The sequence below is a fragment of the Canis aureus genome, chromosome 4, assembly GCF_053574225.1.
Source record: "Canis aureus isolate CA01 chromosome 4, VMU_Caureus_v.1.0, whole genome shotgun sequence".
Classification (NCBI taxonomy): Eukaryota; Metazoa; Chordata; class Mammalia; order Carnivora; family Canidae; genus Canis; species Canis aureus.
Window position 1 is genome coordinate 4,708,029 of NC_135614.1, and position 15,910 is coordinate 4,723,938.

Here is a 15,910-nt window from a genome sequence, read left to right on the forward strand (position 1 = left end):
CTTTGTATGGTGACAGAAGATAACTAGATTTATTGTAGCAATCATTTTGCAATGTATACAAATGTCAAACCACTGTGTTATATATCTGAAACTAATATAATATTTTAAGTCAGTTATACCTCCATTAAAAAAAAAAAAAAGATTGCTAGGTCCTGTGCATGACTAAGTTACAAGCCTCAAATAAACCTGTTCTGTTGCACCAGTTTCCAGCTCCACTTGGAATGCTTTTACTCTGTTTATCTTGTGCTACTGTCATCCACACTCAACACCAGATAATAAACTGAAATTTTTTTATCATCACATTACCAGTAGAAAGGATCCTAGACTTTTGCTAAACTTCATTCCAATCCTAACTCATCTGGTTCAATAGTTAGGTGGCTTCAGTTCCTCATTTGCTGCATGAGAAAACTATGCCCAACTGGCAATCAGGGTCAAATGAAAGTGAAATCAGATATGTGAAAATGTTTCAGGAAAATACAGTCCTTATCCTATCTGCTCGTTCTGATATACCCATCTGCCTTTGCCTAGCAAATTCTGACTCATGCTTCAAAAACCAGCTCAAATGTCACCTTCTCTACAAAGCAGTCCTTGCCGCAAGGACACCATTATAGGTGGATAGGATGGATCCTATGTACTGCCAGATTTTTGTTCATATTTCTATATACCAGTTGACATTTTACATCTGAATTCACTTATGTATTTCTCCTAGTGTGGACTGTTTCACATTTGCCTGTATTCCAGGGCACAGAGTAGGATTTCAATTAATGCTCAATGAATAAAAATTATATAAAGGCTCAAATTATATAAAGGCTCATTGTTACACATTATTTTGTTAACATATGTACAGTTTGCAATAATCAGGAATTAATAAGCAATAGTTTCTCACAGTCACCTTGTTACATACTATCTGTTTATATATGTGTGCATATATACATGTGTATATATGTGTATATACATATATACACAAATTTATTAAAAATCATCATATATTTGTTAACAGGACTCCTCTCTACTGAGATTGACCCTCAGTATTGAACTAGAAAGAAAACCAGTAGGCACTACTCAGAGTTCCAAACCTGGAACAATATAAATAGGACCTGATACAATTCTCCAATTCCTGGGCTGCCATCTATCTGCCTACCTGTCCCTTCGGTCTGTAAGATTCACAACAAATTGGAGACCAGATATATTCTCTCTGTGAAAGGGGTACAGATGAATGTTGAAGACATAGACAGACTTATAGGATAACAATTTTTAAAAAATTAACCGCTGAGGGGATCCCTGGGTGGCTCAGCGGTTTGGTGCCTGCCTTCGGCCCAGGGCGTGATCCTGGAGCCCCGGGATCGAGTCCCACTTCGGGCTCCCAGCATGGAGCCTGCTTCTCCTTCCACCTGTGTCTCTGCCCCTCTCTCTCTCTTTCTATGTATATCATGAATAAATAAATAAAATCTTTAAAAAAAATTAACCACTGAGTGGGTCAAAAGTCAAAATTAACTTCATGTTTGCTTAAGGAACAAATAGAAATTTTTGAAACTCCATAAAAATACCATCTGTGGACTCCTGCAAGTGAGGCAGGGCCAGAACATCCTCTCAGGATGTCTTCTGAGAACATGACAGTTGGGGCAATGTACATGTTCATCTACATATCTAGGGGTTCCAATCAGATCATGAATTAAGACTCAGTAAAGGGGATGGGGAAGAGAGCCAGAGAATGAAAGGAGGAATGCTCAGAGTATATGAGGAAAGACAAAAAAAATTCAAGAGTAAATTAGATATTGTTTGTCATCAGAGACCCCTACACTTTCCTATCTTTAGTTTTTCTGTTAAACATTTATTGCAGCCACACTACATGCCAAGGACTTTATTAAGCACTAGAGAAACAAATGATTAAGACATTGCTCTGAAAAAGCTCATAGGCTGTAAAGGAGTCAATCACAGGCAAGTTCAATAGTTACTTTCTTAATTATCAGCCCCAATCAACCGGATGACAACAAACTCTAAATTAATAGCAATTCTTAAAAAAAATTCACATTAACTCAACTGTAAGACATGTCATGAAACCAGAAACATTAAAACATGAAAAAAAAACATCAAATAATTGATAAAATGTGGTATGGCACCGTGGCTACAAGCGTGCTCCTATCACCAGATTCACTACTGACTGACTTGATGTTGGGCAAGTGACAACCCGAGTGTCTCTATTCCCTTTTCATCAAAATGAGGACATGAACAGCAGTAGCAGTGCCCACCTCAAGGTGTTGTGGCTAGAATTAAAAGAAATAACTCACATAAAACACTTAAAATAGCAAGCTCTCAATAAATGTCCATTACTATTATTTTGTGGCAAAAATTATACTCAAACAGAGTGAGAACATCAACCTGCACTAGTCAGAAAGGGCAGGTTCCCTAGAAAGGACCCTGGAGATGATTCTTAAATGCTAACAAGGAGCCAGCAAGAGTATGACTGTGTGTGTGTGTGTTTGTGTGTGTGTGTGTGTGTGTGTGTGTGTGTGTGTGTGTGTGTTTTGGGCAGGGGCAGGCACAGCTTCCAGGCAGGAAGATCAGTAAATGTATGGAAAAGGCAAAGGTGAAAATAGTACATACTGCTGGAGGTTCCATTTCACTCATGGTATGTAATGTAAAACATTTTTGATAAGATAAATGGAAGATATTTTAAAATAGAATGCAAAAGACAGGTTAATTTTTTTTTTTTAAGATTTATTTATTTTAGAGAGAGAGAGAGAAAGCACAAGCAGGAGGGGAAGAAGGAGAATCTCAAGCAGACTCTGTGTTGAGCATCGAGCCCGATGCTCCATGACTTTGGCTCATGACTTGAGCCAAAATCAAGGGTCAGATGCTTAACTGACTGGGCCACCCCAGCACCCCAAAACCAGGTTAAATTTCAAGATAAAAAAATCTGACCTTTAGAATTCCCACCTTACCCCAAGCTGGACTGCTTCTGTTTGCCCCATAAGCAGGAAGTGAAAAAACCTTGCAAAGCACTGCCCTAAGAACGTAAGCACTGGCAGCAGTTTTATAGCATTCCAACTGAGCCGAGCATAGCCTTACATTGTGAGGGGCACATTTACAAATAAACAGACAACCATGTGCCCAATCCCAGGGGTAGGAGCAATCTCCCAGCCCTTCAAATTGACCCCTTCAGGCAGTGGTCTTCTTTTTTTTTTTTTTTTTAAGATTTTTTTATTTATTTATTCATAGAGACACAGAGAGAGAGGCAGAGACACAGGCTGAGGGAGAAGCAGGCTCCACGCAACAAGCCTGACGTGGGACTCGATCCCGGGTCTCCAGGATCACACCCCGGGCTGCAGGCGGCGCTAAACCGCTGCGCCACCGGGGCTGCCCCAGGCAGTGGTCTTCTGATGTCCTTAAGGAAAGTCTGAATGTACTGCCCAGAGAGCCAGCGTCCCATTCAGGCAGTTCAGCAGAAATATGCAGGAATGATACCCTCCCAGGGAGAGTTCTGTAGACATCAGGGAAGATCCCTCTAAAAGGAATGGAGTCAAAGAATGATCACTTACCAGAGTGGGCTTGCATGAGACACACTGATGACAAATGCCTCTCCTGTCTGTCCAGAAAGAGTTCGCCCACTTTTATCAATAATTGTCCCCGAAATCTGAATTAACAAAGTAAACACAGTCCATGATAGACTCAAGTTAAGAACATGGTCACAAACATGAAATAAAATGAGTATGCTAACTTTGTTGTTTTACAAGGAAGAAAAGTGTAGAGCTCTCCCCAAGGAAGCACTTTTCATCACAGTCAAAAAGGACACAGGCAAAGTGATTGTGGGGAGGAGTCGATAAGCCAGGGAAGTCAGGAAGTCAGGGAAAGTCACTGAGGCAAAAGCAGTGACCAACAAAGATTTAGAATTCACACATCCAGTGCCACTGCAGAAGGCGTTCCCAGAGACCTCAGGCTGTCCTGGCTGTCACACCTCTGGTTCATCTAACACCCCTTGATTTGATTCTATTCTTTTCCCAACAAGAAATCCTGGGACTCTCCGGTGGATTGGCCTCCTTGCAGGTTGGTGTTGTCATTTCTGGGTACTTTGATCAGCATGCAAGCCCCCTCTCCTGGGGCTCTTATCAGCGGGAGTCCCTAAAGACTTTCACTTCAGGAGACCAATTCATCAAGGCTTCTTTGGAATGGCCTGCCTTTCACCAAACATTTCGGGGCTCATTTTCTTAGCATTTCCAGAGCTAAGCCTGCCACTGGTCTACAGCTGGTGAACTGGGGAGAGGAAACCGAAATGGGTGGTTCCTAATAGATTACTAAAGATAGTTCTATGTTGGGAAAATGAAAACCCTACCCTCAAAATGACAGTATTAATAAAAGACAAAATTCAGCATGCAAATTCTCGAACTTACGAAGATAGGCCTGGGGGAATACTCCTCTTCAAAAAGTGTTTGGAGTGCAAACAAGGCTGCCTGTCAGAGGTAAAAAGAAGACAGCTTTATTTTTGAGAGACTGTATCTTTGGCCAGTCTAACTGGCTAATCAGAATGCCGCCTCTTCCCAAAACTCTCTAGATAAGATAGACATCACATTCTCTGGGGAAGAGGCATGTCCTCCCTGTAAGGTACAATCCCAACACCCCATTCTTTTTTTTTTTTTTTTTTTTTTTTTTTTTAATTATTTATGATAGTCACAGAGAGAGAGGCAGAGACATAGGCAGAGGGAGAAGCAGGCTCCATGCACTGGGAGCCCGATGTGGGATTCGATCCCGGGTCTCCAGGATCGCGCCCTGGGCCAAAGGCAGGCGCCAAACCGCTGCGCCACCCAGGGATCCCCCAACACCCCATTCTTTTTTTTTTTTTTTTTTTTTTTAATTCATTTATGATAGTCACAGAGAGAGAGAGAGGCAGAGACACAGGCAGAGGGAGAAGCAGGCTCCATGCACCGGGAGCCCGACGTGGGATTCGATCCCGGGTCTCCAGGATCGCGCCCTGGGCCAAAGGCAGGCGCCAAACCGCTGCGCCACCCAGGGATCCCTCAACACCCCATTCTTAAGTAGAACACTGTACATACTGAAACAAAACAATATGAGAGTTTACAAACTAATATTTCCTCCGAAGAGGAGCTCAAGAGCTATGCTCTTTCTTCCTTTTCCCAGTCAAAATTAAGTGAGAATGCCTCCATCTTCCACATCCTCATATATACACAGTCAGTACAGAGCGAACGGTGTGTGTCATTACAAACAACAGTGTGAGCTCAGAATGGTCTGCAAAGGTACAAATGCCAAGCTACTCTGTGCACACCCGTGATGTATTAAGTTCTAGGGAACATCTTTTTTTTATCACTATATTTCTTGATTCCAAGAGGAATTCTCACATTTTTCTGAAGTCAGAATGCAACCTGCCCTTAGTGTATACCTTTAGTGTGATGGTGGGGTTCCTTTGCATATTAATTAAATCAACAATATGAGAATTTCTTTTCCTTTTCCCTTTTTTTTTTTTTTAGAACTAGCCAAGTTGATCCTAAAGATCTTATGGACAATAAACAAAGAAGAATAACCAGGAAAATTCTGGGGGAAAAATAGAGGGGGAAGGAGGTTAATGCAAGCCTACCAGCTACTCAGATGTATTTTAATCACAATGCTACAGAAAATAGCAGGAAGGGGGTGTGATATCTGACAGATTACTGGAATAAATTCTACCCAGAGGCACTTCTGAATTTAGGATGGTATGGGTGACATTCCACATGGTTCTTATCACTGGGAAATACTAGGATATTGAATAGTGTTAAGAAAACTAGGTAAACTTTAGGCAAAAAGAGTACCTAGTTAGATCTCTACCACATTCCTCACTCCAAAATAAATTCCAGATGCATCATGGGGGAAACCATTCCTCAGTAATCAAAAGAATGTTGTATCACACTTCCCTCTACCTGTCTGGCATGTCTATCAGGAACCTCACGCCAATAACAGTAGCCATACCAGGAAAGACCTGGATAACCAAGGAACAGAAGGAAGGATATTTACTTTTTACTCCACACATTTATATACCTTTTAAATTTAGAACCATACATATATATGGTTACATATACATATATATATTATATGTTTAAAAGGTTATATACCTTTTAAATTTAACCATACATATATATGGTTACATATACATATATATATTATATGTTTAAAAGGTTATATACCTTTTAAATTTAGAACCATACATATATATGGTTACATATACATATATATATTATATGTTATATACATACATATATATATTATATGGTTACATATACATATATATATTACTACATCTGCATTTGTGCACCTAATAGCTGTATGTGTACATGTGGACATGTACTTTCATAATTTGAAAAATGCTTTTGAAAGTTAAAGAGAATCTACTGAAGTTTTTCTCATCAACTAGATGGCCTCAACTAGAAATCCTCAAGAACAGAATCGAACAGAAGACTTTCATTTAACTTTGACAACAGCTGTGATGGTCATCTCACCCCACCGGGGGACTCATCACAGCCCCCACCCAGCTGTCCCCTTCATCTCCCTCAACTCACCTTGGCATTGGCAGTATCAAAAATAGTTTCAATGAGTAAGATATCAACTCCACCATCCAGGAGCCCTTTGGCCTGCTCTTTGTATGCTTCAACAAGCTCATCGAATGCTGCAAAAAATAAATCACATCCAGGACATCAGTCATCAAAATCCTCTCAATGGCCAGGACATGCTGTGTTTAGGCTTGGTACCTGTCAACTCACCACTATTGTTGGTTTATAATGCTTAATTCACGAACAATATCACCTTTTGTGAGAAACCAAATTAAAAAAACAGGGTAGTGATGTTAATTAAACCTATAGACTAAACACTATTTCTCCTAAACACTTACCATACAACCTCCGCTTCCCATGGATAAGCCAAGAATGAGTGAGTGAGCAAGAAGGTACATGGTTTCTTGAACCCTGTCCCTTACTTTCCACATCTTTAAAGCAGGTCATTCCTTCCAGGATGGTTTTAATCAGTCAGTTAAGGGATGTGTGTGAGGAACACATAGAGAAACATGTCACCCTGACTTGGAAATATGGGGGGAGGGGGTCTAGTCACATGCTCTCACACTCACTGTGTTAAAAGGCTTCAGTCCTGTGGACTTAATCCCTGCGCAAGAGGAAACCTGACTGAGGGGCAATTTCAGTCTGAAACCAAAGTGTTCAATTGTTCCTGGATAAAAACTTTGTTAGAAACATCTTGAGTTGTCCATTTCCATTTGAGAGCTCATCCCTGTTCCCATTTTCCTTCCAATAAAAAAAGAAAAAAGCTTAGATATTCAGTAGAGAAATCTAAGTAGTACCTTTATCCTTGCTATATACAGCACAGGAGAAAGAAAAAGTTTGTCCCCCAAGGTCATGCCTAGACCAGAGGCCATAGACCATGTATAAGCCCCATATGAGTAATCCCCTGGTGAAGAAGTACAGTAGCACCACAAACCATACTTGCCTGAACCTTTCATCTACACAAAATTCTTCACCATAAAAAGTATCAGTATCATCCAACTAAGTCTAATTCTTTTTTTTCATTGTCTTGATGCTTAAGAAATTGACCTAGATTTTTAATAAAATCTCAATACACTAGTTTATAATGTCAACAATGCTAGTATGTTTATGTAGTTTGGATACTTTCTGCCATAAAATGGAAACCTAATGGGTTATTCCATAATAGACCAAGGCCTGGTGTCCACATTTGCTCAACTTCTCAGTTTAAAGCTTTCTCTTGATTAGTTTTATTTCCTCAGCTCATAAAGAAACACTATCACAATAACCAAGCACATTTGAAAGCAAACTCAAAATAATAATAATAACAACAACAGCAATAAGATCTGACTTTTGATTTAGATGTTTACTATATTCTAGGGACTGTTATAAGCCCTTTATGTCCATTAAGTTACAGTAACCCTTTTAGTGATCCCATTTTACAGATTTTAAGATCACTGAAACAGAGGCACTTGCAGAAGGTCAAAGATCAAATATGATACTCACTAATATTCCTATAATCTGGTTTTTCCACCGACGGGGACACAGACAGTGTCTTATTAGTTGGACCCAGTGCTCCTGCCACAAATCTCTTAATTCCTTTGGGAAAAGAAAAACAAGTGTAAAGAATCTCTAAATAGCTTGACCTTTTTGTTGTGACTCAACAAAGGCTCTAAGATTTTTCCCTAGAACATAGGTCTATAGTCCTTCATCCACAACTGAAATACAAAAGCACAAATTACATTCTTAATTTAACAAAACTTAAAAAAAAAAAAAAATTTAACAAAACTTGACCCATCCTGGACCAACAAGAGGTTAGTTACAGTCTTATCACACTCAGTGAGACAATGACCAGATTTGACTGAAAATGTGTCTGTGATGATGGGAGCTGTCCTGGGCCCCACTGGGAAAATTATGAAATACAGGGAATTGTACATATTATTGCTAAGCCAATCCAAAAGACAACAAATTCTCAACTCTCTGGCATCAAAGCATTTCAGTAACTAACCCTTTTCTATCTCTACAGCCATGTTTGGACAAATTATCTCCCCTTATTCTTAAGAAATCCTGAACTTAATACAGATTCTAACACAACTTGCGATGCTTGCCAGTACCGTGCTGCACACCCTTCGCTGGGCGGGGTAAGGGTGGGGGATACTAAATCAGGATCAGCAATTATAAAGCCTAAAATTAAAGTATGAGACAGACCAAATCTTACTTTAAGAGCTCTTTTCATAATTATTTAATAACCTTTCCTCCAGGCTAGAGTCTAGGTGCTTCTAAGAGAGCCTCAAAAGTTAGGTTCATTTACATGTCATAACCAAAGCCAGGGGGAACACTGCCCATCACTTCTGGTAGATGGTAACCACTCAGTAACCTGGGTTACTTAACACTTTTCAATTTAACTGGAGAAGACTACTGACTAGTTGATAACCCAGCCTTTGAGCAGGTAACCTTCCCCAAAGCTAAATAATGTGCGTTTCAGAAAAATGTCCTCATCTTTCCCTGCTTTGGCAGGTTTAATATTCTCTGACCTGTGGCTCTGTTGGGGTAGCAGTCCACGCACATTCATGGATTTAAACACTTTCTCTCAGAAGCAGAGTTCCCAGGAATGGCTTCAGTCTTTGTTAGTATGCTGTGTCCAACTTAGCCACTTTGCTTTATATTTTCTTCTGTTGGCAATAATTTTACATTTCCAAATCTTGAGGGGCTCTATACATTTCCTCTATTCCTTTCCCTCCCTCAAAGCCTCCCCACCAGCTGGCGCCCAAGTCATGTTATGGCAGTCAGCCAGGAGGCGAGTTATTTCAGGGAGCTACTTTTCACGTCCCAGCAAGACTGAATCTAACACCATGCTCCTGTGCCGCACAGAGCCTTCAAGGACATTAATAATAGGAAGTGGAAAATGCTCTAAAGGCAGTATCTCTTTACCTAAGTAAGCCTATCTCAAGGATGAGGGTAGCTTTAAAGAGATAAAATCAAATATCTTAATGTTAATCATAACAACCAGGACAGCTGTCATCTTAGTCACCTAATACTATGCTTCCAAAAAGGAGGAAAATCATGTTAGCTGCAAATATAGGAAGAAGCTATAACTATAAATATACAAAGTAGCCACAGTTACAAAGTTAAGCTAAAACCCCCACTAAAGAAAATGCACAGTAAACTCTGAGCCTAAGGCCCAGAGAGACAGAATCAATTCAGAGAGATATGGATTTCTGATTATGAAACTGCAAAGGAGTAACCTACACACAAGTACAAATCAGTGTCTGCCATGTTGTTAGTGGGCCACTTGTCACAAAAGGAAAAAGTGCAATAAGAACAGCACATTATAGCTGAGAATCTCAAAAGAATTATCTTTGTAAAATAAAAAAGAGGAAGAAAAAGTCCCTTACCCGTCTGGAAAGATACCTCCTCGGCTGCTTTTCTGGCCACTCCTGCAGAGCACTTGTTCATCTGGTAGGCCTAACATATCAACCACAAACATTAGCTAGAACTTTTTTTCCTCTACACAATAAATAAGGAATTCATGACCTTATAAAAGCCAGTTTTACTCAGTAAATCTTAGCCGAGAAGGTCTATCAGCTGCCACAGGTATGGAGGCAGCAGGAAGGCCAAGAGTCCTGGAGAATTGCTTTTAGCTTCTTCTCTTAAGCTATGAGCTAACTGGTAAAAATGGGCAATCTCTTGGACATCTGGTAGGTCAAAGAATAAGCTGATGCCATTAAATACTCTGTTAGTTCGAAAAAGTAAAAGCTTCAGAGGCAAGAGACCTGAGTTCAAGGACCAGATCTTCTCAGCACCTGCAGTTCCCTTAGCAACTTCTCTGAGCCCTGATTTCCTTCACTGTATAGCGATTGTACTCAGTGGTTCTGAACTTTTTGGAGAGGATTATCAACCTCTTTAGAATTCAGTAAAGGTCTCACTAGGAAATAAAAAAGTAAGCACACATAGAGTAATGCTTATAATTTAAAGAGGTTCCTAAGCCTCCTGAAACCTTTTCCCATAGCAGGTTGGAAGGTTCTAGACTTGCAGTCCTCAGGACCCCTTCCCAGATCCTATGCACTGTGGATTTTCATTATTTAGTAATTAAGAAACCAGAATATCCTAAAATAGGAGTTGGCAAATTCTACAGCTCCCAGGGCAAATCTAGTCTGGTCCAGTTTTATAAATAAAGTTTTACTGGAACACAATCAAGCTCCTTCGTTTACATATTGTCTATTGCTGCTTTTGCACTACAGTGAGAAAGTTGAGGAGATGCTGTATATGGCCAAAAAAGCCTAAAATATTTACTTACTTGGCCCTTTAAAGAAAAAGTTTGCCAACTCCTGCCCTAAATTACATAAAACTAATCATTTTCCCTTGATAACCCAAAAGACATGAGATTCCCACAAAGTCCCAACATCATGAGAGAAGACAGAGTTGTGTTGAAACAGAGGCATGTCTGGAAAAATCCCACACAGACATTACATGGAGTACCCAGAGGAGTCAAATTCATAATAAAAGCAAGTAATGATGGTGGTTTCTGGGGCCTAGGGGCTGAGAAGAGGATGGGGAGTGATTATTTAATGTAATGGGTATAGAGATTCAGTTTTACAAGATGATGAGAGTTCTGCAGATGGAAGGTGGTGATGGTTGCAGAGCAACATGAATGTACTTAATACCACTGAACTGTATGTATGCTTAAAAATGGCTAAGATGTCAATTTTATGTTACATGTGTTTTGCCACAGTTAAAAAAAAACAAAAAACAAAAAACAAATCTGCCACCCAGTACATAAAAATGGTGCGCACAGAGCCAATCTTTATACCTTTATCAGCAGATGCTGCACAACAAGCTCGTTTTCACTTGGTCACTTGCCCGCAAAAGAAATCAGTTAGAAAATGAATGGTCTGCTGTATTCATAACCAGAAGAGAGATTCAAATGGTTTTTCCAGGCTGACCACAAACAGACAGCTAGGCATTAGCCTGACTCTGCAACTTCTGGAGGTTTTCTCACTAGCAACCATCAATGCAGCACATGCTCAGGAACATCTTAGAGATATGGCAAAATGGAACTCTTACCAAGTGTTCGAGGCCATAGTCAGCTTGGGCAACATTAGTGCTACTAAAAGTATTTGTTTCAATGATATCTGCCCCGGCCAGCAAGTAATCCTGCAACGAGATAGTAGTATCATTTGCTCTGGAGTTTTAGAACTTGTCTCTCCACAACAGACACGTCTGCTCACCACCACCACCACCACCACCACCACCACCACCACCACCACACACCTTGTGACCATTCACTGAGCACAGGCACTGCAACTAGGGGCCAGAGATGCAGAAATAGATAAGTGTTTCACAGAAAGGAATGTGGTGTAAATAAACAAACGCAGAGCTTGAATTCAGATGAAGTTCATATGCTAAGCCATATAAATGGAATCAAGTTCCTTAAACTCTGAGTTTCGTTTTCCTCTCTGGAAAGTACTAGAACCCGACTCCACCGGGTGGCTGTACAATGACACAAGTAACACAAGTTCTGGCCTAGGATGGCACTTTCCAGTCTCAGCACAATTTGATCCCCACTGGCAACCGCGCTGTCTCCGAGAGCCCAGGTCTGCCCATAATTGTCTCGGTCCCAATCTGCTGGTCCATCTGAGCCAGATCCGCACTCCTCCTAGAACCCTGAGGATCTTGGTGCCTTCCGGTCTTCCATGTTTGAAACCTGTCTTCCTCCTTTTGCCTTTAGGACAACACCTTCTCAACCTTAATCTGATGAACACCCTGGAATCTCTCAATTCCCTTGATCGTCCAAAAGTAAATTAACCCAACCCCTCCCAAAGTGATAAACACTGTTTACAGAATATCTGGGAAATGAAAACCAAGATTTAGACATATTTATAAGTGACAAACATTCTGAATATCCACCAATTAGAAAAAACTGGAGAAATGAAAATATAACCATTTTGTAACATGCTTTGTGACAGCTAAAAACATTGTGTATATCTACATATACTGACATGGAAAGATCGCCAAAAGCATTGTTGAGTAGAAACCAAAATTGACTGAAATGTAAAATATGAGACCAAGAAGTTTAAAACATACATGTACACAAACAGTTGTCTTCTACAGATATTTTTAAAATCCCAGTATAAATACTAGATTAAAATATAAGTTAAACAATGTGAATAGTAGTTAAGTCTTGTTATTGTTATGTCCTGGTTTTGATTTTCCCTTTTATGGCTTTCTATATTATCTAGTTACTTCTTTTTTAAGCACTAAACACGTATTCTCTTTACAATTATATAAAAAAATTTAAATTCAATTTTCTCCAATTTTGTGTAGATTTGAAATTTTCCACGATATATAGTTTAAAAGGTGTTTCTTCTAGCTCTTCATCCTTTCTCTATGCCTTTTTTCCTGGCTCAATATCCCACGCCTAAACCCTAGGCAGGACAACCCTCAATTCCAATCCTACTCTTGCTAATTTAAAAAAATGTGTGATATGAGGCATGCTACTGAATTTCTCTGCTCCTCACTTCTGTCAGGATTAGAGGAGGATATTAAGGACAGCATTTCTAGAGGCTAACAGAGGTTTTGAATTCAGTTTTGTGACAGTGATGCCACTAGAATGCCCAAGGCACTCACCTGTCCTCCTTGAGGCCAGCTCCCACAAACGTTTCCCTGGGCAGAGTCCAAGTTGTGGTTCTGATAATTGCAAAATGCATTTCAGCAACAATCATAGGGAACTTTGGGGAGAAAAAAGTGTACTACGCAGAAGTCCTGAAGGGTATAGGCCCAGGGCCACACTTGAAGGGGCAAGAGGCAGATGGGGGGGTGGAGTGACCACAGACACAAGCTTCTGCCTTCTCTGAGGTACAAGGATGGGACACCTAGGGTTTGACAGTTTCACTCTTTATTGCCAAATTTAAAACATAAGAGTGGGAGTCAGGGTGTGGAAAGAAAAAAAATAGGGCCACTCAAACAGTCAGTTGTCTGGGTCATCCAGAGCATCCAAAAGCAGAACTTCATGGGTGGGATTAGCCTGCTATATAGTTGTTCAGCTAGTAGGTGTCATGTTTAATAGGAGATGGATGTCTTTGAAATGAATGTCTTGGCAACCAAAAGCTTAAGATCAGGCACCTACATTACAACCAGAGCAGCTTACTGTCATTACATTACAAGTATAACTTGGATAGTCCATTAAAATTAAACCTCAGGGGATCTGATTCATGTCATGTGTGAGAAAAAAGAAAACCATCCTGTTTCCTTTCTTCATCCATGAACACAACATGTTCTCCAGTTCTCTAGAAATGGGACACCCAGGCAGACATTATTGTATTTACAGCCATTTTTGCTTCATGGACCTATCATGGGAACCTTGTTGTTCCATCTAGATGCCTACCTAATACAAAGAGTAAGGATTCTTTCCTTTAACAAATATTTATTGAGCACTTCCTGTGTGGGAGATAATGTTCTAGGCAGTAGGGATTTGGTCGTGAAAAACAGGCATAAATTCCTGCCCTGCGGAAGCTTCTTATCTAGTGATAATCTACATGAATAATACTGATGAAGCCACAGGGCATGATAGTTCACGTGATTTCATCAGCTGCATTACATGAAGTGTATTTGTAACCATACCAAGCAATTCATACCCATGATGACGTTCCCAATCTACAAGAGACTAGGATTTTATAATAGGATTTAATTACATATTCTCAAGGCCTACCAGAAAAACTTAGTTAGCATTCTTCCTGCAGAATCACACCTTTTCGAGGACCAATTTTAAATCTTCTAGTACCTAGAATTCTCATTATAAGCAAAGGCAAGGCATTCTTTGCTTTTCTTTGAATGAATGCCATTCTGCATCTTACCTAGAACAAAGTCTTGACCACACAACAGAATGATCCTTTCCATTCTTGATGGATCAGTTAATCACAAAGTGATTTGTTCAGGTGATTTACCTGGGTGGCTCAGTGGTTGAGCTTTGGCTCAGGTCATGATCCTGGGATCCTAGGATTGAGTACTGCAGTCCCACAGGGAGCCTACTTCTCCCTCTGCCTATGTCTCTGTGTCTCTTATGAATTTATAAAAAAATATAAAATAAATAAAATAAAATAAAATAAAATAAATAAAATAATAAAATAAAATAAAATAAAATAAAATAAAATAAAATAAAATAAAATAAAATAACCTGAAACACCTGTAACAATGCCCTTCTCAAGAAAATAAAACTTTCTCCCTTCACTGGTAAATATGCTTTGTCCTTCCAACTGAATTCAAACCAGGAAAACAGATTCAATCACTTAATATCTCTTCTGGTTGTAATTCTATGAAATTCTGATGACAACCTATCAAACAATTCCATTTTGTGTTTATTTCCAATATTTTTTTTAAGATTTTATTTATTCATGAGAGACACAGAGAGAGAGTGAGAGAGAGAGAGAGAGAGAGGCAGAGACACAGGCAGAGGGAGAAGCAGGCTCTATGCAGGAAGCCCGACGTGGGACTCGATCCCAGAACTCCAGGATCACGCCCTGGGCTGAAGGCGGCGCTAAACCACTGAGCCACCCGGGGATCCCTATTTCTAAATTTTAAAAATCTACTGCCCCCAGTTACTTGTTCCTGATTTCTTTATGTTGGCTAACTTTTTATTGCAGACAGAAAAATGGAATGGAAGAGCATGGAATTTCAAGTCAGGAATCCTCCCTAACATCAGGGACGTTCCTTAACCTCCGTGATCCTGAACTGCCAAATCTACAAAATAAGAATGAATAACCACCACCTTTGTAAGGGCTGCTGTGGTGACTTAAAGTAGCATATGTGACAATCTCAATTTGTCCAAGATTTTTACGGTCTTCCACTGGAGTTGAACTGCCTTGAAAGCACAAAAACTATGTTTCTCATCTCCTTATCCCAAATGCTCATCACAGTGCAGGACCTGTATTTGATGTCCAACACCTTCTTTGTGAATGAATCATTTCTTTCTTCTGTATCCTCCAAAGCTCTTGGCACAGGAAGTGGCTCACAGAATAATGGATAAGAACAGAAAACGTGGTGGGTACTGTACCTTATGGATTTGGTAAATGACATTGGGTTGAGTTATACTTAAAATGTCATTGTTGCCTTTCAGTGACCTGGCATGATCTTGAAATTCGTGACCTCGGAAGTCTTCTTCACTCAGCTTGTGCCGCTGGATCATGGTCCCCATCCCTCCATCCAGTACCATAATCCTCTCCCGCAGAATGGCTTCAATCTCATCCTGCAGGCTTTTCTTCACACTTGCTTTAAAGAAAGTGAAAATCCAACTTTCAAAATCAGGGGGAAAAACGATGTGTGGAGAAAGTTTCTAAGAATACTAGAAAGCCACAAAATTGTGCTAACTGGAGTCCCTGAGAATTTCTAACATTGAGCCTCCTCCT

At 40.0% G+C, this 15,910-nt stretch overlaps 1 protein-coding gene across 6 annotated transcripts in view; it reads right to left on the reverse strand.

The window, feature by feature from the left end:
- Positions 1 to 15,910, reverse strand: part of MTR (5-methyltetrahydrofolate-homocysteine methyltransferase) — a 108,629-nt gene that overhangs the window by 89,205 nt on the left and 3,514 nt on the right. For 4 of the 6 annotated variants that reach the window (XM_077894380.1, XM_077894382.1, XM_077894384.1 and 1 more), the window contains exons 2-9: positions 15,559 to 15,773; positions 13,137 to 13,196; positions 11,574 to 11,663; positions 9,905 to 9,974; positions 8,016 to 8,108; positions 6,543 to 6,649; positions 4,389 to 4,448; positions 3,540 to 3,634 (exon numbers count right to left, since the gene is read on the reverse strand). In XM_077894380.1, the coding sequence (XP_077750506.1) occupies positions 3,540 to 3,634; positions 4,389 to 4,448; positions 6,543 to 6,649; positions 8,016 to 8,108; positions 9,905 to 9,974; positions 11,574 to 11,663; positions 13,137 to 13,196; positions 15,559 to 15,773 (790 nt within the window). The remainder of the gene's footprint in view (positions 1 to 3,539; positions 3,635 to 4,388; positions 4,449 to 6,542; positions 6,650 to 8,015; positions 8,109 to 9,904; positions 9,975 to 11,573; positions 11,664 to 13,136; positions 13,197 to 15,558; positions 15,774 to 15,910) is intronic. The other 2 variants (XM_077894381.1, XM_077894386.1) reach the window with 2 other exon arrangements.